This window comes from Bos indicus, chromosome 7, assembly GCF_029378745.1.
Source record: "Bos indicus isolate NIAB-ARS_2022 breed Sahiwal x Tharparkar chromosome 7, NIAB-ARS_B.indTharparkar_mat_pri_1.0, whole genome shotgun sequence".
NCBI lineage: Eukaryota > Metazoa > Chordata > Mammalia > Artiodactyla > Bovidae > Bos > Bos indicus.
Window position 1 is genome coordinate 61,328,089 of NC_091766.1, and position 23,901 is coordinate 61,351,989.

Genomic DNA, 23,901 nt, shown 5'->3' on the forward strand with positions numbered 1-23,901 from the left:
CCTGGACACTCTGCCAACCCCCTTCCACGCTGCGCAAGCCATGGCTGCACAGCCCCCTCCTGTACCTGCCTCACCCACCAGAATGCCCCCCCATATCCTGGGGGTCCCTAAGGCAGCTCAGACCCACTGTTCAGAGTGGAGATCTTTGAAGACAATCTTCCCCAACTGTAGTCACCACCATCACCACCCTAACCACATGCTAAGGGCAAGAACATAGCTTCAGAGCAGACACTCCAAAGTTTAAAGTCCATACAAATTACCGGTGTCTTGTCAAAATGCAGATTCTGATCCCTTACATCTGGAATTATGAATTTGCATTCCTAACAATCTCCTAATGATGCTGATGCTGCGGGTTTAGAACCACGTCCAAATTAGAATTACCTGGGGATCATTTCCAAAAACCCAAGTCACAGCCCAGACTAATTAAATTACACCCTTGGGATGTGGGATCCAGGCATGAGGAATGTCTGAAGCTCTCCAGGGGATTCCAGGCTGGGAAGCCACTGTCCAAGGGAGTATTTAGGAACCAGAAGGTGGACTGGCGCGGTCGAGGCGCAGCACACCTGGTGTTCATGGGACGCTGATTGAGCACCCGGATATGCCAGGTGCTGTCCTGGGTGCTGGGCACACCCAAGGAATGAGACCCAGCCCCACCTTCTTGGTGCTCATGGTCATAAAAGAGGATGAATATTAAACAAGGTACCAAACCAGTAAATGGGATAACTCCACATCGGGAGAAAGCCACAAAGATAGTAAACAGTAACAAGAGACATAAAATGGGGAGGTCCCCCTCAGATCTGGGGGTCAGGGAAGTCTCTCAAAGGATGTGACATTGAACTGAGACCTGAAGGCTGACAAAGTGCCAGCCTTGTAAGGAGCCAGGTGAGAGCATCTAGGCAGAGAGAGAGGCAGGTGCAGAGGCCTGGCTGTGAGAATGGAGGTGGATGGCAGAACAGCAGGGAAAGGAGGGCCTGCCTGGCAGCTTAGTTTTTACCTGGGTGGGTGGATGAGGGGCAGAGAGCCTGGCCTGTGAGAGGCTATGGCATCCAGTCTAGACCCCCTAAGGAAGAAATATGGAGGAGTCTATTCTCATAGTACCCGCAGGAAGAAGAGCCCCCACCTCTGACCGCAGCATCACCCAGAAGGAGAGACCCAGGTCCCAGTTCTAACCCAAGGGATAGAGGGAAGGATGAAGGGAGGAGGGTGGGCCAGGCATGGATCCGGCACCTACCTCTGGCCGAGAGCTTCTTTGTGTTGATAATCTTGGCAGCATATTCCTGGCCGGCCAGCACCTTCACACACCTGCGCACCACTGAGAAGGCTCCCCTAGGACAGAGGAGGCAAAGAGGGTGAGCGGGGGCCCAAGGGCTATGTTCCCAGGAGACACCACAGTTCACGCAGCTGCTCTGTGCTGGGAGGGAGCCTTCCCTCAGGGCTGCTCGAGCTCGTAGGGGATGCTAGTGGCGCACCTCGGAGACAGAGCAGGCCTGGAGACCCATGGGAACCACTGGTAGTAAATTGTTAGGAAATTGGCCTCGTGAGAGATGAGCTTTGTCCAGTCATATTAAGTTAGGCTTGACAAATTCTAAAGCACTAAAATCATGCAATGTTAGAATCACAGAATCTAGGTCCCTGGAAGGTGAACCCACTCCAGTGTTCTTGCCTGGAGAATCCCAGAGACGGAGGAGCCTGGTAGGCTGCTGTCTATGGGGTCGCACAGAGTCGGACACGACTGAAGCGACTTAGCAGCAGCAGCAGCAGTAGGTCCCTGGAAGTTTTCAGTTTTTTCTTCTTTGGGTAGTTAACACAGTGACATGGTTCAAAGCTCAAAAGATACAAAAGTGTGGATAGTTAAAGTGACTCCTTCCCATCCCTATATCCCAGACTCCAAGGTCCCCTGCCCAGAGGTGGCCAGTGTTACCAGAGCATCTGTCCATAGATAGCTCCCCCCTCCCCCATGCAAATACTGGACACTGCATGCTGCTCTGTACCCTCTTCTTCAGAAATTTTTTAGAGATCCTCCTATATTATCACATAAAGAGTTTTCATCTAATCATGTGGGCTGTCCTATAATTTACCTAGCCAGTCCCCTATCGACAGGCAATCAGGTTTCCTATATTATCACATAAAGAGTTTTCACCTAATCATGTGGGCTGTCCTACAATTTACCTAGCCAGTCCCCTATCGACAGGCAGTTAGGTTTCCTATATTATCACATACAGAGTTTTCACCTAATCATGCGGGCTGTCCTATAATTTACCTAGCCAGTCCCCTATCGACAGGCAATCAGGTTAGTCCCAGTCTATAGCTCCAGTCTACAGCTGTGACAGACAGTTCTGCAATGCCTAACCTCATATATGTGCCTTAGAATTACATTTCCCACGACTTCCCTGGCGGCTCAGATGGTAAACCATCTGCTTATAATGCAGGAGACCCAGGTTCCATCCCTGGGTTGGGAAGATCCTCTGGAGAAGGAAATGGCAACCCACTCCAATACTCTTGCCTGGAAAATCCCATGGACGGAGGAGAGTGGTAGGCTCCAGTCCTTGGAGTTGCAAAGAGTTGGACATGACTGAATGACTTCACTTTGACTTTTCATGTATACAAGTATCTGCAAATAAACTTCTAGAACAGGTATTATTTGGTCAAGGGTAGCTGTTGTTTTTCTCTGGAGAAGGAAATGCCAAGCCACTCCAGTATTCTTGCCTGGGAAATCCCATGGACAGGAGCCTGGCAGGCTACAGTCCATAGGGTCGAAAAAGAGTCAGACATGACTTAGTGACAAAACAATACAAGGTGTTGTTGGGTACTTCTGAAGGATAACGAGAAACGATCCATCTTAGAAATGTACCAACTTTCATGCTAATATGTGAGGGGAGTCCCTCTGCCTTTGTCAATACAACGTGTGATCAAACCTTTATATCTTTACTAGTGAGACGTGGAGCACGGTGACTCAATGTAGATTTAATTTGGAATTCTTATATCAAGAGTGAAGCTAAGCATTTTTTTTTTTTCATGTGTTTTTAGAGGCTCCTGGGTTTTTATCTTCAAAATATTTGCGGCTGGAAGAACTCGAAGCAAGGGCTGTGGGTTTCATGGCTCATAGGAGACATTGTTTCCATGTGGAACGTGGCCCATTTTCCACATTATTTGATTTTTCAAGAAAAACTAGAATTCTGGATATTTTAGTGACATTTCCCAAATTTTAAATACTGGTTTCTGCTGCTGCTGCTGCTGCTAAGTCACTTCAGTTGTGTCCAACTCTGTGCGACCCCATAGACGGCAGCCCACCAGGCTTCCCCGTCCCTGGGATTCTCTAGGCAAGAACACTGGAGTGGGTTGCCATTTCCTTCTCCAATGCATGAAAGTGAAAAACGAAAATGAAGTCGCTCAGTCGTGTCCGGCTCCTAGTGACCCCATGGACTGCAGCCTTCCAGGCTCCTCCATCCATGGGATTGTCCAGGCAAGAGTACTGGAGTGGGGTGCCATTGCCTTCTCTGTTAAATACTGGTATCTAATTCCAAAAAAATTAGCTCCCTGTGTCACACAGGAAATTTCCAAATCTAATGCTCTGTGACAACCTAGAGGGGTCGAATGGAGTGGGAAGTTCAAGATGGAGGGGACATATGTATACCTGTGGCCTGATTCATGTTGATAGATGGCAGAAGCCAACACAATACTGTAAAGCAATTATCCTCCAATTAAACATAAAAAATCAAAACAAATTTAAATGTAATATTTTGCCAAACAAAACGAGTTTGGGGGCTAGATCTGGCATCTAGGTGCCATGTTATACCTTCCACTACAAACATCATCTGGCGCAACCCCTTCACATCACAAAGGAGGCCCCTGAGGGGCCAGACACTGCCCATGGTCTGTTATCGCCCTGCTGCTGCTGCTGCTGCTGCATCGCTTCAGTAGTGTCTGACTCTGTGCCACAGGTGAATGGCAAGAAACAAGTCTCCTGTGCAGCCTTCTCCAGTTTTAATGTGCATATGAATTACCCAGGCATCTTGTCAAAAGGCAGATTTTGATTCCTTAAGTCTGAGGCAGAGCCCAAGACTCTGAGCTTCCCCGTAGCTCAGGGGAGAGTGCTCAAGGTCACACAGGCAGTGCTGTATTTTGAACTCAGATATCTGCAGCCCCAGATTTTTGGCTTCTCCACCTAGTGAGCCTGCCGCTTGCGGGCCTGCACACCCAGGTTCCTGACGTGGCCACGCCCCACCATATCTTCCAAACTTTGATCCCCTCTCCTAAGCACACAGGCAGGTCCCAGCTACACAGATGCAGCTGATGGGAGCAGGGGCGGACGTTGGCAGGCGCTGAGGAAGCCTGCAGGCTGGCAGAGATGCCCGTTCTCACAGGCCCCAGGGTGTTCTGTCACTGGCTTCGTGTCTGAGCAGCATGAAGGGAATGGGTGGGAAACTGGAGAAGGATGAGGCAGGAAGATCTGGGAGGTGGGCTAGAGGCCAGGAAATGTGACCTCGTAGGAAAGCTGGCGAAGGCCAGAACTCACGGGCACAGCTACGGACTGCCATCCGGCGGAGCGGGGTGGGGGGTTCTGCCTGTCCTCCTCGTGGAGGGAGCAGCCATTGGGGCTCCCTCCCTGAGAAGCACCCTCCCCGTGACACAGCACACCACACCTCCCCCACTAGCCCAGGACCACAGCTGCTCGTCCATCCACTAGACAGAGTTCCTAAGGACCAACAGGGCCTCCATACATGTTACTATAGGAACAGGAGGTAGATTTAAGTGAACTTAGACAGGGAGAGGGCGTCAGTCTGGGGTGTTAGAAACAGGAACAGGTACTTGAAGAAGGTGCCCACCCTATTCGGACCGGGACTTTCAGGTTCCTGCTTAGTGGGAGGCCATGATTCTCAGAAACCCCAGAGGAGAGAGCATGTTTCAGATGGCCCCTTCTGGGAAAGATTCTGAGGATTCCAGGGAGAGGAGGGGCAGGAAAGGAAGGTTTGTCTTATTCACTGGCAGCTAGCACATGTGTGGGGCTCTGTGCAGAGGCTTAACAGGCTCCACAAACCTAGGCTCTACCCCAGGAACTGAGGACCTGAGAGCCATGTCTATAAAATAAGAGAAGTCATGCTTGCTGAACTTCCTCCTCACAACACAGTGTCGAGCTTTTGTGTAAATCCCAGGTTCTAACCCAGGTGGCTCTGTGGCAAAGAATCCACCTGCCAAAGCAGGAGATGCCAAAGACGCAGGTTCGATCCCTGGGTTGAGAAGATCCCCCGGAAGAGGGAATGGCAACCCAATCCAGTGTTCTTGCCTGATGAATCCCATTGATAGAGAAGCCTGACGGGCTGCACTCCACTGGGTTTCAAAGAGTCGGACACAACTGAGCACACACGCAGGTAGAGGGAGGAGCTTATCAAAACGATTCAGAGAACACCAGCTTCGCGCACACCCAGAATGTACACTCCCGATGCACCTTCACCACTAAGCTCCTTGGCCCTCACAACAACCCTGCAAAGTTGAGATTACGATCCCCCATTTTTTCAGGGCATGAAACTGAAGCCTCAAGGGAGCAGGCATATTCCTCCCGAGGCTGTGACAAGAATCCAGGTCACCTGTCCTTGTTCTCCTGACTCCACCAAAGGCAAGACAGTGTGACCCCCAAAAGCAGGGGCTCTGGGCTCACAAAGCCCTGTGATCTGATTGTGACTGACCCCCAGCTGTGGATACTGAACTTGGCACTTCCACTCTGTTTCCTCCTACAAAATGGGGGCCAAAATAATACCTCTGTCTTGGGTTTGGGGGGAGATTAAGTCAGGCAACACACGCGAAACCCTGGGCACAGTGCCAGGGCATGCTGATCACTGATGGGGCGAGGAAATGGTCTGGGCCAGGGAGCCCGTTTTCCACCTATGAGGCCTCAGGTCTTCATCCACGAGTGGAAAGGCTCCTCCCTGCCAGTTCTGGTGCTGGGGATCAGAGATGGGGGGGCAGAGGAGACTCTGTAGCAAAAATGAGAGTGTGGGCAGCATGATCGCAGCCCTAACTTCCTCTCTTTTTAATCTTTTGTTTAAAAAAAGGCATGTTTCTGCATGCTCGTCCTGTGGGAGCAAGTGGCCACAGCCCAGCAGCTTTGGCAAAAGGAAGAGCCAGCCCACTCCTCCCACGGCCCTGAGTTGAGCAGGTGGCCAGTGGGTGGGTGGGCAGGAGCCTGGAAACAGGACAGGGCCGAAAAGGGGAGGAGGCCAGGATGGGGAGGGCAGAGTGGGAGAGAGTGACCAGGGGTCCAGGGAGGAAGGGATGAAGCCTGCATGGGAGGGCCCTGGCAGGTGGGGGATGTCCTCGGGTGGATTCTGGGTGCAAAGGTTTCAGGGGCACGTGTCTGCCCACACGTGTATGTCAGCAGCTTGTCAATGCCCTCAAGTATGTGGTGACATGTGCTGTCACCCTGGGTGTGTACATGTGTTAGGAGAGGGTCACAGAATGTGGGCAGGGAGGAGTGTGTGTGAGATAGACAGACACTGGAGGGACAAAATCTCAGATCTCAGCCCTGCTGGGAGGTCTTGGGGAGGGGTCTGCCCCAGTGTGGGCCTCACGGGTTTCATGGGGATTGGTGTGGGCATGAGGCTAAAAAATATAGAGACCTTTCCACCTTCAATATTCTTTACTTCTTTGGTTGTGTAGCACGGCTTGCAGGACCTCAGTTCCCCAACCAGGGATTGAACCTAGGCCATGGCAATGAAAGCACCCAGTGCGAACCACTAGACCACCAGGGGATTCCCTCCACCTTCAATATTCTATACTAGTGCTGTCCAACAGAACTTTCTACGATGATGGAAATATTGTCCATTGTGACAGGCGCTAGCCTCCTATGGCTATAGAGCACTTGAAATCTGGTTAGTAGGACGGAAGAAATGAATTTTTAATTTTATTTCATTTCAGTCATTATAAGTGGCTAGTGACCACCAGGTTGGATCGTGAAGTTCTATGTGCATAAGAACTGGCAGTCCTGAACCAGACCAACCAGAGTGCAAATTGTGGTCCAGCCGCTTACTAGCAATTTATTTAACCTCGGTAAGACCATTTTCCTCCCTTGCAAAATGTAGGTAAAGATTAGTACCCACCCTGAGCACTTGTTTCAAGGATTCAATATAAGACTAGGGTATGCAGTGGGTTTAGCCCAATCCTTGGAGTGTAGTAAATGCTCAGGAAACAACGCCTTTTATAGGCATCATTATCTCCGAAGTGATGAGAACAGCTGGCATCATCAGAAGCAAAATGGACCTTGTTTGCCAAGCTCAGGAAAGAAGCAAGCCAGGGGAGGAGGTGTGTGGGGACCATCGTGAGGGGATGGGGTGCTTCCCCAGGCCCCAGCAACCTGCCCTTGGGTGTAAGCAGGCAGGGAGGCAGCACCTGGTTCAATAGACAGACGGGAAGGGCGAGGGCACGCTGATAGTGGGTCCATCATGGCTGGAAATGTGGGAACGTGCTAATGGGCCGTGAAAAGCAAGATTTACACTGGGAAATTGCTTTTCCGGCTGCCTGGCAGGCACAGTGTCCTGGGAGTTGCTGGCTGCCTGCCCACAGGAGGCTCATCACCTTCTCTGGCCCAAAATACCCCAAAATGCTGACTCGCAGTAATTCCAAACACCTGGGGTCCTCACTCAGCTTGGCTATCAGCTTGCTTATCCTTCCACTTGAAAGATGGACACGAGGAGCCACAGCCCCACTTCCTCCTGGGCCATCTGTGAGAAGTATCTACTACATAGGGATGGGAAAAGGTCCCTGAGACCCAAGATCAGTTACTGCCAACTTGCCCTCAAGGCAACTCCCCACCTTCACTCCAGAGCGCAGGGCGTGCCTATGGGTATCAGCAGAAGGGGATGGACACGGCTTATGATGGCACAGTCCCGGAGCCACTCTGCACTCCTCCGGGGTCTGATCGTCAGGAGTCTCGTCAGTCTCTAGGGTCTTCCTTTCATTGGCTGCTTCCTCAAACACACCCAGGACTCCCTCATTCTGGAAAAATAAACAACCATCCTTTCCCCAAACTTGAAAAGCTGAAAAACCAGGAGCCTTTCTCTCGACCCACAAGCCTTGGCCACTTCCTTCCTCCTCCTTTCTCTGCTGCCAAACTTCCAGAGCAAGTGTCCGACATTCGCCGCCTCCTCTTCCCACCTCCCACGCTTCAGAAACCCACCACAATCTGGTTCCCACCCCCGGCTCCCTGGAAGAAAAGTTGTGCCAGGCCCACCCACCCAGTGCCCCCACCCCCGCCCCTGCAGTCCCCAGTGGGCCTGATCTGCCTAGCCTGCCCCACGACAGGTGACATTTGGCCCCAGTGGCTACCCAGTTTGAGGCCTGTCTTCCCTCTCATTTCTGGGTCACCACACTCTCCTTGGCAGCCCCCCCCCAACTTATTTTCACTTCTTCATCCCCCTCCTATCCCCCTCTGAACATCTCTACTCCTTGTTCTCTCTCCACCAATCCTTACCTCTTTCCCTGCCATCCCTTCTACCCAGGACCATGAAACTTGGATCTGTGGGGAGGCTCTGGGTGTTCGTGAACATCTCTAAAATTTTAACTAAATTATTCTGTGTCTGTGCATTGTTCTGTGCAGAGGACGCATAGTTTTCATTAGCTTCACAAGGGATTCTCTGACCACCACCACCGCCCCTGCCCACCTCCCCTCAACCCCGCAGAATGATGAAAGCCACTGAGTGTCACCCAAGAGTGAAATCTGCTTCTGCACAGCCATTCCTCGCTTCAGAATTCTAGTCCCAAATTTCTAGCTGCTCACTAGAAATACTATGTGATCGGCACCTCTTAATCAAAGTCCAGTTTTCTCTCTCCAAATCTCACCACTCCAGGTTAATATGCCTAAGCATTCTACCTCTCTGAGATGAGCTGGGATGAGTTCAGAAAGTTTCTGCTCAAAGGTAGACAGACCTGTTACCTGTGAGAGGATTAACTTGTAATACTTCTTGGTGGTCAATAACTCACAGGCCAGGTTAGCTGGTCTGATCACTTGGCACAGAGCAAGGCTTGGGGGCATGGAACCCAGAGCAGATGGGGTTTGAATGTCTGGGGGAAGGCACAGAGCTGGGGTTGGTCGCTGGAGCAGCCCCGGCTGAGGGGCCGGAGTGTGGGCCACAGGTTGCTGCAGCAGACACTGCAGTAATATCTTGCCATTGAGGTCTACTCTCTCCCCATTCTACAGTTAAAGAAACTGATGCCAAGACCTTGAACCCAGGAGTCCTGAATCATCATCCTTTGCTCTTTCCAATACCCTAAACTCTCAGACTCCCCTAACTTGTGGTCCACAGATGGGCATTAGGGTGGGGGATTTGTGGGAAATGATATACAACATCCTGTGAGTTGGAATGAGTGTGTGTTTTGGGGGGTGACTGTGGCTCATGTGAGATTCTCTGAGGACTTCTAGATTCCTCAAACAGTTAAAAAGCTGAAATCAGATTTGTTCAGATATGAAAGGAACATCCTGTTTGCATAACGTGTGTGTGCGTGTGCTAAGTCACTTCAGTCATGTCCGACTCTTTGCGACCCTATGGACTGCAAAGGCTCCTCTCTCCATGGGATTCTCCAGGCAAGAATACTGGAGTGGGTTGCTATGCCCTCCTCCAGGGGATCTTCCCAACCCAGGGGTCGAACCCATGTCTCTTATGTCTCCTGCATTGGCACGTGGGTTCTTTACCACTAGAGCCACCTGGGAAGCCCCTGTTTCCATAACACCCACCTCTATATACTTTAAGCAAATTCCTTCACTTTGTGGGGGCTTCAGTTTATCCATCTGTGAAATCAACTGTTGATCATTTGTAAGCCTTCTCTTTTTTTTTTCTTTTTAAGCAATAGTATCCTTTCTTAATAACAAACAAACACAGCTATGCAGGTCCCCAGATGGCAAACAGAGCAGAGGTGGCAGGGGCTGGGGGCTCAGAATCCCCTTTGCTTGGTTTTCTCTCTCTCTTCTCCCCAGCTCAGCATAGCAGCTCTTCCCCAAACTCCACAAACTAGCATTTGAGAGCCAGAAAATCCTAGGACCTTTTCCTGAAACCACACATCCCTCCTCCTCTCCACCCCAGCTGCTGCCGCCCACTTCCAGACTCCAAAAGATGCTGCAAGCACGCAGTGTCTTCGAGCCGTCCCGCACTCCCAGGCCTGCCCCACGCCAACCCAGCAGAAGTCTTGCTGGGGACACAGAAGGCCTGGGAACCGGAAGAGTCTGTTTGCTGCAGGGAACATTGAACCAACAGAAGTTCCAACATGTTCCTTGTTTGGGCTGTGCCTAGGTTTTCTTGACTGGGTTACAAAAAGGAAAGCTAAAAAATATATATCCACAGGGCTTGGTGACAGGATCATAGCAGGCAAAACGGGAAAATGGTGAGGGGCTGCTTTCTCCCAGCTTCAGGGAGCCTCCTGGCCTGGCTTCAATTACATGTACACCCCAAAGACTTTCAGAGAGAAAGGCTCCAAGGAGTGAAAAGCCAAGAATTGACATGGAAAGAGGCTGAAGGGCCCAGATCTCATGTGTCACTGACTTGTGTGACCTCAGGCAAGCCCCTGACCCTCTCTGGACTTTATTTCCCCATCCCTAAGACAAGGGAGCACTCTTCCTTCTGATATTCATATGCAATTGAGGCTATCCTGACCCCTAAACCATCTCCCACTTTGTGCTTGTAGCAAAGCCTCTTACCAGACAAGGAAAGGGATGCAGGCAAGGAGGGAAACAAGACCCAGCAGTGAGAAGAGGGCTTCCACATGTGTATCTGCTGGAACAGGGCTCAATATTTCCCAAGCCATGTTCATCTGGGGGTAGAGGATCAGTTGACAATGAGAAAGTTCTTTAGGTTGAGCTGAAATCTACCTCCCTGTTACTCTAGACATGTGGCCCTGCTCTGCCCTCCAGAGCCATATAGAGCAGTCTTGTATCATCTCTGGGGCTCAAGATGTCCCTCCAGGGATAAGGGAAGGGAACCCTGAGGGGTCTCTTTTCCCTGCTAGAGTCCCCAGCTTCTTGGCCCTCTCTCACCTGATTTGGCTTCCAGACCTTGGCCACCTGGCCCACCTCCCACCTCTTCTAGACATGCTACAGGTTTTTAATATTCCTTCTAGCCCCTAGGTATCCAAAAGTTGAAGGCAAGGACTTCCTTGGTGGTCCAGTGGCTAAGACTTCATGCTTCCACTTCAGGGAGCACAGGTTCAATACCTAGTCAGGAAACTAAGATCCTGCATGCCCCATGGTGTTGCCAAAAAAAAAAAAAAAGTTGAAAGCAACAGAGCATGCCTAAGAAGAGTAAGACCACCAACCCCCTGGAGCTGACACACTCCATCAAAAGACACACTTCAGAGATTTGGCCTGTGCTGTTCCCACTCTGAGAAACACTCTTCCACCCTCTTCCCTCTGACCGGCTCTTACTCAGCTGTCACTCCCCAATGTCACTGCCTCAGGGGAGCCTTCCCTGATTCCTCCGTCACCCCAACCAGTTGAGGTCTCTTTGTAGCTTATAACCCCATGTTTGTGCTCATAGCCTTTATCCAGTTGCATTTAAATAACAATATCTGAAGTGATTTAGTTAATGTCAGATTTCCACTAGACCGTAAGCCCCAAATGGGCAGAGATGACATAAGTCTGGCACGTGGTACCTGCTGGGCTCAGCCCGAGGCCAGGAACAGAGTCTGTGCTCAGGAAATACTTGTTGAGTGGATGCAAGGGTCACAGACTTGTTCCTCCTTTTATATGACGCTGAGACATCAAGGCCGTCAGTGTTTTCTAGCACAGAAGGTCCCACCAGCCTCACAGCCCCACCTGACATCTTGGTGGGCAGCCAAGTCCCATAGGGACCTAGATCTAGTGCCTGGGCTGGGTCTCAGCAGCCTGTGACATGTCGGGTGGTGGGGCAGAGGTTGCGCCAGGTTGGCCTGGGCTGGGAAGCTTCCTACCACACCACAGAGAGGCTCGGAAAAGACCGTGACACATCAACGTGTGTGTAGGAGGGGTGGACTGTGGCCAAGGGACCAGCGCACAAAAGAGGGAAGGATAGAGAAAAACGGACTAGAGAGATGCAGGGAAGTAAGACAGGGAAGGACAGAGAGAGAAAGACGGCAAGAGCAAGAGAGCGAGAGCAAGGGAGAATGAGAGAGAGATGGTGGCGGCAGGGGGGCAACCCAGAAGCCTACCAGCATCATCTTGCTCTCCCTGCACTGGGAGGTAAGGCTCTTGCTTCATGTCCTGTTGGAGCCAGTATGTCGGCACACACACATCCATATGCACCCATGTGTGTGTGTGCGTGTGTGTTTATGTGCACGTGTGCACTAGCAACAGGATTCAGGCACTGCATTCCAAGGCTGTGCCCTCACCCTCTGGGAGGGCCGGGGCCCCAGACTGCAGGGATGCTGGCAGCAGTCACCACGCGCCGTGCAGGGAGGCGGGCAGGCGGGAGCGGGGCTCAGCAGTGTCAGTGTCTCAGCCTGTGTGGGGGCGGCCGCGTGGGGGCGGAGGGCTGCGGCAAGCACCAGCACATGTGCGTGCCTTCCGCTCTGGTGGCTTGGAGGAAGAGTGGGGGAAGGCTATCCCCTTCCCTTGTCCCACTTGCCCCCCAACTTCCCATCCTTAGCCGCTGGCCCCTGAACATCACCTGGCCCCCTACCCTGGCTACCATTGCCACAGGCTCTTCCTGCGGCCTTGGGCAAACTGCGTCTCTCTGGGCATTGGCTCCACCATTGATGCTGTGAGGAGACAATGTCCATGGTCCTCCCAGCTCTGGTGTTCGGGAAGCCTGAAATTTCCCACAGGTGCCTTTCACAGAGGCTAAAGAGGGTAGCAACTCTAACCGTGCTTTCCAGCATCTGCAGAAGTGCTCTAATCCCCAGTTCACAGATGGTAAAGCTGAGGTACACAGGGACAAGGGATCTGGCACAGTCAATTAGAGGCAGAATCATGATGGGAGGATACGTGACAGTTCAGAGTTCCCTCACCCGCAAGGGCACACCCTTCTTCCCTGGAAGTGTTCCCCAGGCAGGGCACCACGAGGGGCACCCCTTATTAGTCTTCTCTCCATATGCGCGGTGCTGGGGACCTACACGCAAGCCTGAGTGCTGCCACCAGTCCCCTGAGCCAGGTCATTTCACCTTCTCAGACCTCAGTCTGCTCATCTGTAAGATGGGTGAGTAAGTCCTTTCCCTCCCTCAGAGATGAGCTAGTGGGTGGAGAAGTGCCACACTGGCCCCAAAGCGCTATAAAGGTGACAGGTTGTCAGAAGCAAAATAAAAGCACAGTCCTGTCTTTGCGGGGGATAGTGCCTCATGGCACAGGTATTTTCTCTTCTCCGGTATTACACCTAGGATCCTCCTAACAGCCCTGCCAGGAAGAGAGTGGGATTGAGAAACGCAACCTGCAGGTGTCAGAGCTTGTGTCCAAGAGCAAAGGAACCTAAGCACCCAGGACCCTGGGCTTCCCCACCTCCACCCCACCCCAGAACAGGGAGCTGCTTCTGGTCTCCAGTGTCCCCCACTGATCAAGCCCAGCCTGAGCCTTGTTCATGATACAAAGCCATGGGGGCTCCAGAGCCAGCTCTTCCCTCTCCTTCGGGCAATCTTGCTGGCCCCTGCAACCCTTTCCCCAGCTCCAACACCACCCTTGAGTCAATTTCAGATCCTTTTCTAAAGAGAAAAGACTGGGTTGTGTGTTCTCTCCAGCCTCCCTCCTTTCTCCCTCCCCCTCTCAAGTAAAATCTCCTTCCCAGGCTCTCTCTGTACAGCCCAGTGATTACACAGGCTGCAGGGTAATTCTGCCTCCCTAACTAACCTCTCCTGGGACTGGGATTCAAAGCCCGGAGAATGTCAAGGGCTAGAGGAGGCATCCTCCTTCTCTATCTCCTGGAATTCACCCCTTCCTCTCCCCGCTGCCCGACCCACCCCGGGTCCTGGTCTTCCAGAAGGTTGGGTCTGCAGGGAGCTCTGACCCTAGCGCCCAGGCCCACTCTGACCCTGGAGCTGGGGGTGCTGCAACCTGCCTCCTGCCTCCAAACAAGCCTCTGTGCTCCTAAGGTCTGTGCTTCTGTTTGCCTCTCCCATGGGAGGAAGGAGGACTGGATGGGTCAAGGAAGGAGGAAGTGAGCTAGTCTCTGGGTTCCCAGAGACAGCCCCACCCCAACCCTCTAGGGAAACTGGAATCAAGTTCCTGGCTTATGTGAATCATATACTGCAGTGGGACCTCCATCCAGGAGCATCAAGAGGCCCTAGAGCATTAATTCTGACCCCAACCCCTCAACCCCCTCAGCTGGCTGCCCCCTAGGCGGGGCAGGAGCCCCTCCTCTGACATCCTCAGCCAGCCCTACCCTAGGGTCCTCGAAGGCCTGCAGTCAGGACCCTGGGCAGGGCGCCAGGAATCCCTCAAGAGGCTCATGTCCTCCTCCTGTCCTTCTCTGCAGCTGGGAGGCCAGGGCCCTGCAAAAGGAGGTCAAAGGCCCCCATGGCCCCTTGGAGGGCCAGCCTAGCTGCCTCTGGCAGTCATCATGCTGGTGATCTGAAGTGGGTTCCTAGAAATGGGAGCTCAGCTTCCAGGTGGTAACAGCAGTGTCCTGGCTGGCCAGGGCCTTGGGTCACCCCTTGAAGGATGGTCCCTGTAGGCATCTGCGCTGCTCATCCTGACAGAAGAGGAGCCTGTCCCATCCCAGCCAGCCCGGTGGGTTAGGGGCAGGGCTCAGTCAACCCCTTCTGCCAAGCTGGGCAAACTCCTGTCAAAAAGCAAAGCCCTGGCAGGTGCCAGCCCCCATTTGAGGGCAGTGGTGATCTCAGGGTGCCACAGGCATCACTGTGTCTTCATGAGAACCATCTCACTCCATCCTCCCAGTCCCTCTTTATCTCCAGGTTACAGGTTGTGGGAAACAGGTGCCATGGCCAGCCCAGTGTCATAGCACTATGGGTGGTAAGGTCCGGGCCTTGTGCCCTGTGCTGGGTGCTGCCACTACCTGGTCATTTGGATTGGAGCTTCGAGTGAATCAGGAAAGCCCTGCCTCCCCAGTGATGCAGCCTGGCCTTTTAAACCCAGGCATCAGAGGGGTAGCACCTCATCTCCTTTTTTTCCAATACAAGCATCCTCAGGCCCCATCCTTAGGCTTCCTGACATCTGGCGAGTCCTGACCTTGCCCGCATTGTTTCGTAGGTTCAAGCATTTTTCTAGGGAAGATAGACTTTCATCAGATTCCTGGAGGAATATGTGACCTTAAAAAGGTTAAGAGCACTGGTAATTGTGGAAGGAAATTGATCAGATTAGGCCTGGCCATGCCTGCCACCCTCAGTCTTTCTGCCATGGTCACAAAAGGGCTCCAGAAATTCTGCCCATGACCTGATCCCTGCAAGAGCCCTGGCAGACTGTGGAGCCAAGAAGGCTCAAGAAGGCGCTCCCTGCCAAGTCACCACCAGACCACCCAGTCTTCATGATATCCATCTCCTCTTAGGGCAAAACAGCAGTTTTATAAGCGCCTGAGTCACATCTCAACTCCATTTCACTGCACTCTGTGACGCAGTCCTCCCAGAACTGAGCCTTGGTCGCACCCTGAAAGGCAGCGCCCAGCTGATCAGGGAATCCTTGGCTCCCGTGGATGCCGGAACCCAGCTGAGAAGGGGTCCCTGCACAAGTGCGGCAGACAGCCTGGGTCCTCCAGAGCAGCTCCAAACATTTCATTCCTGCTGTCCACACCCCACCCCCAGGACAAAAACACACTCAGAAAGACAGGAAGTCTGCAGACAGGAGTGAGTACACGTCTGCACATGGGTATGTTTCTGTACAAGGGTCTGGTGTATGCCTATAGGTATCAGGATAGCCTGGTGTGCAAGTGTGTGTGTGCATGTGTGTGTGCGGGCAGCCTTCTTGTACACAGTCATGGGCCCACCTCCCACACATATGCAGACACCAGCCTGAGCTCGCACATGCCTTCAGCAGCCACACTCCCACCCGAGCCCATGGGCCCAGGCCTCAAACACACACACATAAACCTTCCCATGGGTATGGACCCCGGTCCACACAGATGTCCATATCCAGACCTCACAGGGACACCAGCCAGCCCAAGTCCCACCTGTGCATCCTTACACAGACATATTTACATACAGCTGATGTGCACACAGCTCCAACCATGTGTACATAAGTGACGCATGTATGCACCTTCGTTCTCATGCAAATCAGCCAACGGACCTCCTTGTGCCGCTTGCATCCATCCACCCCTGCAGGGCACACTTGCATTTTCAGGACTTCCACATAAAGCACACACCAGTACCTTCCCCCAGGGCACATACACATGAACACTTGCACACATTTTCAGTGCACGCAAGTGTACCACAGAGTCAGTGCTTACACAACAACACACATCAAAATGCACCTTTGCGTGTGCATATTCAGACCTTACAGCAGCACACACCTGCTTACAGGGTGCCTCTCCCCTGCACTCCTGCTACTATGTCAGGGGCCACCCAGGGCACTGGAGCTGCATTGCCCATAGGGCAAACTCTGCCTCCGAACTGTACCCCTACTATGGATCTATCTCCAGTTGCTTCACAAACCTAGCTTGCGGCACCTGGGAGTGCTCCCTGGACACTCCACAATCCATGGGGCTATCCCAAGGGGCTCTCCTCTCCCTCCCCCACCTCCTCCCATCTTTCTCTCCACACCAGTCATCAAAGGCAGGAAATGAGCTCTGAGGCTGGACAACTTTGCCGAGGGACAAGAGCTGGTGCACCCTCACATCACTAGCCCCTGCCTTAGCAGAATCCCCCCTCCCACAGCTCACTGACTGTCTCTCCCCTCCTCCCAACACCCAAGAAGTCTCAACAGTGGCTCAGTTATTAACCCCTGCTGTACCATTGCTCTCACCCTTGGCAGAGCTGGCAGGGGGAAGGTGGGGAGGGGCTGTGCTTATAAAGAGAAGTCGGCCAATCCACACAGCTGCTGTAGGTGCCTAAAGGCAGGAGGAACTACCCAGGAGATGATGAGCTCTCTGTCACCAGAAGTAACCAAGTTGAGGCCAGATGGCCACCTCAAGAAAAAAACCCAACAGAGGATTCCAGCCTTGGACTCAGCTGACTGGGAAAAGCCCTTTTAAATCCTGAATTTCTAAGAATCTGTGTGTGCCCAGGTCATGTGCAGTTGTGTGTGTGTGTGTGTGTGTGTGTTTGCATGCACAGACACTGCCACGCACTGTCAACCCTTCACCTCTACACACACACTCACGCAGCTAGCCTTGGCACATCTTGGCAAACATGCCTGTGCCCAACTCTAGGCACTCTGCACATGCAAGCACCTCCAAGCACATTGTCTCCCTTCCTGTGTGCACGGGAAGCAGTGCAGGTGCCCCCCAACCCATGATGATGAGCCCCCTGAGCCCTCCAGGACTCTCTGAGCTGCAACTCACTTTCCTAGTTCCTCGAAGAGCTGGTACTCTTCCGTGAAGCGGGTGCAGGTGATGGTGGCCATCCTGGCGCTGGGCGGGCAGGCGAGGCTTGGGGCTGTAGGACCAGGACCGGAGCACTGCTGCTCCCAGAACTAGGGGCCACTCGCCTGCCCGTGCTGCCAAGTGCGAACTGAGAACCGGCTTGACTGACGAGCCCCGGGCTTCTGAGCAGAGCACTGTGGCTGCTCACAGCCTCGCGAGCCTTCGTCAGCATCCAGGTCCCCATGGCAACCACCTCCGAAACGCCCTGTTCCCGTTGCCCCGGTAACTGCCTCCCCAACACCTGCCTGCCTTCCACTGCAAAACCTGCTCCCGGATGCCCTGGCCCTACCACACACAATACTGCAGGCCTGTGTGGGCCTGGGGTGGGTGGACCCAGCACCCTCAAGGTGATGGACTTAGGGAGGGGCTGGCAGAAAGGGAAGAGAAACTTAGTCCACAAGTGATCTTCAGTCTTCCCACCACCCCCACTTCTAACTGTGGGGCCCTTGTAACAGACAGGATGGGATTAAGTGGGGCAAAAAGGCAGTTACCATGGTAACGGCCAGTGGGTGCCATGTTCCGGATGGTCCCCAGAAAAGACAGGAAGCAGTTACCCTGGCAACTTCATCTCCTCTGGAGAGACAGGTATTGCCCCGTTGCCCTGGCAACTGCCAGGTTCTAAGGTTTACAGGGAAACGATGGCTAATTCATTGGGATCTCTCTCTCTCTCAGTAGATCACTATAGCGTCTGTAACTATCTCTCTGCTCCCTTCTAATTTTTTTTTGCCTCTGCCTCTGTCTTTCTTATTTCGCTCTCTCTCTCTCTGTTCTTTGCCACCTTGTCCATCACACTGGCACTCTAGATAGGGGCAGAAGTGCAGAGGAGCTATTGGGGTTCTGGAGGGAACATCCCTGGCAGCCCACTCATCCCAGCCCCTCTCAGCAATGACAGTCTGCTGTCCCTCAGATCCCCTCCGGAGGTCTCTTCCTTAGCCACGCTCTTAGCCCAGGCCCCCGGAGGGGCCATAGAGATCTGGTCTCCTGGGTCTCATGTCCCAGTTTCTGCTTGTGCTCCACGTCAAGGTGAAAAAGGCGGAAGCAGCAGTGGGGAGGGGAGCATGGCCTGGCTTGGAGGGGAGTGGCCATGGACCTGCCCTAAAATTCTCATTCCCAAATTTTGTGGGCACATTCCCTGCCAATTTCAACTTTTCAGGGCGGTAACCACATCTATGGCCCCAAGATCTCACCCCAAGACCTGGGGGGTTAAGAAGAAAAGGAACTGGCATTTAAAGACCTGAATTCAATTCCAGTCTTAACATATATTGACTGTGTGATGCTGGATAAGTCACAGCCCCTCTCTGAGCCTCTCACTCCTTTTAGCTGCCACTGGAAAGGAAGGCTGTGAAGACAGAGTAGGCTGAGAGCTGTGGAGGCCTTTATGAAATATGTAAACATGAGGCCTCTTTTTAGTTTCTAGAAGCGGCAGAAAGAAGATCTAAAGTGAAACAATGACTACTGCCATCACTGCAGCTTGAACTTAGAATCTCGGACCCTCACATCCACCTCCTCCATTCAAGCTCCCTTTGCAGCCCTCCACGCCAGCACTTGCCCACAATGACCACACAATAAAAGGATCCAGGATCCCAACTCTCTTGGGTTTCTAGCCCAGCCCTCCTTCAGAATCTCCAAATCGCCTTACTGGTCACCTCACTTAGTAGACACAATTATCTGCTTGTTGGTAATCCCCAACCCCAGCAGACCCCTGACTATACAACCCTAGGTCCCCTAGGACCCCTGAGGAAATCTGGGTACTCTCCAGTTCTGTCCCTCTTCCTGGGCGAGTCAGGAGTGGGAGAGAATGATGGAGTTGACTCTGATGCAGCCACTTCTTCCCAGGAGAGAAACAGGAGGGAGGCAGAGGGGAAGGAGGGGAGGAGAGTCAGGGAGGAGGGGATAAATGGCTTAGCCACTAATTGCACCATTACCACCTTCAGAAAAAGGAAAAACCACTCAGTTTTGTTTCTGTGCACAATATGCTTCCCGCTTTGCCGCCAACGTTGCAATTCAGAGGCAGAGAAGAGAGGCCTTTGCTCAGGGGCTGCACAGCTGGTGGGTAGCGGGCAGGGCACAGAACATACATCTAAAGGCTAGAATCGATCGCAGGTGAGCTGAAGAAAGGCTGCACCACCACCCCTGTATCCCAGACCTGCTAGCCTGTCCCCAGGAGGAGACTGCTTCCACACGTGAAAGCACTGGAACCATCCTTAGCGACCACCGAGGGCACCTGAGTCATTGCCCAGAGGAGAGGAGAGGCAGCGTTGGGCAGTGGTTAGAGTGACTCCATGACCTACAGGCTGTGACTGGGGATGAGTAGCCTAGCTTCTCTGTGCCTTGATTTCTTAATCTGCAAAATAGAGCTAACATTCCCCAGCTCCAAGGCTGTTCTAAGGATTAAATGAGATGAGCACAGTGTCTGACATGCTGTAAATGCTCAAAAGATGGGAAATGATTCTTAGGAAGAAATTCAAAACTCACTCCCTCTTCATACTGCTCCCTCTGAATCATGGAAGAACACATCACACATCACTCCAGGTGCCATTCTCTGAGTTCCCACTGGAGCTGAGCTCAGGTTTGGACATCACCTTGCCTGTCCTGGTTTGCAGCATTCCTGCAGAACAAAGGACTGGGGCAGGAGAACAGGCCCAGCATGTCAGGTACTAACTAACAATGCTGCTTTAGAAATTAACAAACAGGACAAAAGGGAATTGTGCCCTGAGGTTGTATTAATGAGGGTCTAATGTTCTGAATAAAGGAGGTGATAGTCCAGCTTGGCTTCGAGCTGACCTGAGCCTCTCCCTTCTCCTCACTCCTTCCTTGCTCCCCTTGAGCCCTTCCTTCTCAGGTATCCCTGTCTTTCCTCTTCCTTTTTATCCCTTTTCCAAGTTTCTGTCTCCCTTCCTCTCTTTCTGTCAGTTTCATTCGGTTTCTTCCTCCCTGTGCTGGTCTGGACCCTGTGCACACGGTCCTAGGGGATGGGCAGGACCCAGGCTGTAGGGTCCTGATGCTGCAGAGATGACTGGAGAGGATGGAGAGGGAGGAAGAAAATGGAGAAGAGGAAAAGGTCTCCTTGGCAACTCCTTGTTATACACACACACACAAACACACCTCCGAACTTTCAAAGGCCTCGAACATGGGTGTGGGCACTGCCTCAGACAGGCAACCCCCATCTTGACTGTAACAACTACCCTGCTGAGGAGGCACGACTGCTAATTCACTGCTTCCCCTGTGCCCGAGAGGCTGGTAGCCGTGCCCAGTGGTGGCGGACAGCGAGGAGCCAGCCCTGCCTGCGTGGTGCTGAGCGCACAAGATTGATTGCATCAGGGGGACTGTTTCTGCCAGACTCCCCATTCCCCAGAGAAGCGGCAGGCAGGAGAGCCCGCATGTGCGCCCCCCCAGCTGCAACTTGCATGCAGTACACAAGAGCAGGCCTGCTTGCCACAGCCTGGTGGCCACGGGTGGATGCTCTGGAGGGTGCTGAGCTTGGCTCCTACACGCTAGGGTAGGGAACAGGAACACAGGCTGTACATAGGGAGCAGGGCCAAATTCCTGGGTCACAGCAGTGGGTGACAGCTGACTCACGTGCACCTTCCAGAGCCCCTACACGAGCTCACATGCACATGCCCGAGTGCCTCAGGGTCCTGCAAGGCCTGGGCAGGCACCATAGAAAACGTGCCATCCACATGGTCCCCGTGAGGCCTGTCCCATTAAGGGCAGTGAGCATGGGGGCAGAATCGGTGGAAAGTGGGCCAAGAGAGCAATGAGCCTACAGAGGGTCTGGGTGGAGAGTGATCTGGTTCGTTAACTGCAGTGAGTAATGCCAGCCTTGCACGCAGAAGGGAGAGGAGGCAGGGGTCAGGCCCTGTGCCTTGAGGTGTCCCACAGAGGTGGCACTCCTTGCAGGGGAGAGGGAAGCAGGGAACCAAGAGACAGAGGACAACAGCTACTGGGCCCAGGTTTGCACAGCACAACCTGCGGCTTGAGGACCCAAGTTCTAGTCCTGCCGTTGGCAGTGAGTGCTTATGGCAGTTCTTTCCCACTGAGACCTCCGTTTCTTCCTGAGAAATGTAAAGACAAGATGTTCCTTCACTGACTCCAAGGACATGAAAAATAGTTCTTTCCACTTTAGAGCCAAGCCCTGTGCTAAGCACTTTACATATTGCACTATTTTTATACCTCACAACAAATGTCCATGAGATTGGTACAATCATCGCCTGCTTTGCAGAGATGTGGCAAGACCTACTAGTCGAGGATCTGTTTGACTTCAGCACCCCTGCCCTGTTTGTAGGACTTCACTAGGGCAGGACAGGCCCAGAGTCAGCCCCATCCCCTTATAGACAGGGGACTAAGGCCCAGAGAGAGGAAGCCGCCTTCATGCAGTCGCCGAAGTCAGGAGCTGTCAGGATGACAATCCCGAACACCTGACTCCCACCACAGTGCTCCTTCCCTTATCCTCCTCTGCCCCCCTCTTTCCTGCAGTCAGGGCTACTTGCCTAGGTCCCAAGGTGCCCAATAGGCACCAACAGAAAGGAGGACATGGAGCCAAGGCCCAGCAGGGGATGTGCCCAGAGCCCTGCTCCTCCAGCCAGGTTGGGGTTCTCTCCTGGCTCCCAGGGGCCTGGTCATCCCTGCCCAAGACGCCATAGACAGAGCGCAGCTCGGACAGGGCCGCCCCTGGCTCTGACCCACCTGGCTGGCAGATCTGTGGCTGTTTGGTCCAGTCAAGGGGAAAAGAGGGGAACTGTCTGGCATCTCTGGGCCCCACTCCTCCCAGATCTATGACCAGGGGCCAGAGCTGCCTCTGGTCTGCCCACCCTTCTACCCCTCCCTGCCACAGGTGCTGCAAGAATCTGCCTGGGAATGCCATTCAGAGGCCTGGCACAGGATCCAGACCCAGGTGCCCTGGCTGCAGGGGAAGATAGGAGCCATAGGGAGTAGGAGGAAGGGGACTGGGCAACATGCTCCTTGCTGGGCAGAGCAGAAGCCATGGCAAGCAGGTTGAGCCTCTCATCACATTGCCCTGAGCCCTGAGTTCCTCCTTATCCTGAGACCCTCCACCAGTCCCAGGCCCCAGTCAGCTACCAGCACCCTGGTTAGGTAGGCTTGGGGTCTGCTGGGCCATGGACAGGGTCACAAGCTGAACTTGAGTGGGGCTCCTGGCCTGTTTGCTGGTTTCTGGGTTGGGCAGGAGACTGAGGCTGATGAGCTCTAGGCTGGGTTGAAGATAAGATTGGTCCTCCTTCTCAGGGCAGCAGGAGTGGGCACCAGCCCCAAGCCCCCGTCCCGGGTGGGGCCTACATGTTTAGGGCCCAGTGGGCCACAGAGGGGATGCCTTGATGCCTAGGAACAAGTAGAAATAGGCCTTTTATGGTCCTGCACTTGTGGCCCCCAAAGGCAGAGAAGTAGGGCTGGTTGAAGCTGGAGGCGGGGCTGCTCAGACAGAGACAACTCAGCACACACGAGAGGCCTCTGCTCAGCTGGTATGAGCCTGGGGCAGCAGGGGAGTCCTGGCTCCATGCCACTCTGGAAGGGCCCAGCCCACACAACTGGGACAAGGGTCCTGCAGAGCCGCGATATCTCAGGTAAGTGGCAGACCACAGATGAGCCAGCCCTGGGGAATGCTGGACCTGGGACTGCAGAGTTCCCCTCCAGAACAGGCGGAAATGCTGAGGGTGGCTGGAACCCAGAGGCCTCAGCTGGTCGTGGCCCCTGACTCATCACGACCCAGGCACTGACAATCTGGAGACAGAGAAGGGTTCTGGTTGAGGGAAGCCAGAATAGGGAAACGAGAGCAGGCCTGGGGGGAAGGGGCCCAGAACATGGAGGTCACCTCCACTGTGCAGCCGCAGCCGGACCATCACTCCTGGGCTCAGCCACACTGCAGTAGGCCTGCCAGCCTGCCACCAAGTCTTGAACCCCGCTCACTGCACCGCACCCACCCCACCCCACCCCACCCCACCCGTCCCGCTCATCCACATGCTGACGAGTCCTAACAGGCCTCCTTTGCCAGAGACAAAAATAACTATTTTCAAAATTCACAGCAGGGCTTTCGCCTACACACACTGCACGGACTGGAAGCTAAAGGGAGATATGCAGAACGCAGTGTGCAGATAGAGGCCGCTACCCAGCCAGCGAGCCCTGAAACCCCCACGCCCTCCTCCCCACCGCCCAGCCCGTGTCCCCCAACATACACACACGCCCAGTGGTGCCCAGAACACCTAGGGGGAGGGTTCTCAGTTCATTCGCTGTACACAGGGACAGTGAGGTCCAGAGGGGGTCCGAGGCCACACAGAGGATCTGGGGCAGGCCTGGGCCAAAACCCATATGTTTTGTCCCCTGGACAATACCCAGGACAATGGTGAGCTCACACCTGGCCCAGGACACATGTGCACACACCCACACCAGCTCACAACAGCACTGCAGCCCTTGC

The 23,901-nt window shown here is 53.5% G+C and overlaps 1 protein-coding gene across 3 annotated transcripts in view; it reads right to left on the reverse strand.

Moving 5' to 3' along the window:
* The window catches only part of CAMK2A (calcium/calmodulin dependent protein kinase II alpha), a 65,939-nt gene extending 48,319 nt beyond the window's left edge, over positions 1–17,620 (reverse strand). For 2 of the 3 annotated variants that reach the window (XM_070793850.1, XM_019965237.2), the window contains exons 1-2: positions 17,394–17,617; positions 1,232–1,326 (exon numbers count right to left, since the gene is read on the reverse strand). In XM_070793850.1, coding sequence (XP_070649951.1) covers positions 1,232–1,326; positions 17,394–17,455 — 157 coding nt within the window. In that variant the 5' untranslated portion in view covers positions 17,456–17,617. Of the gene's footprint in view, positions 1–1,231; positions 1,327–17,393 lie in introns of all 3 variants that reach the window. The other variant, XM_070793851.1, reaches the window with a different exon arrangement.
* Between the last annotated feature and the right edge of the window lie 6,281 nt (positions 17,621–23,901).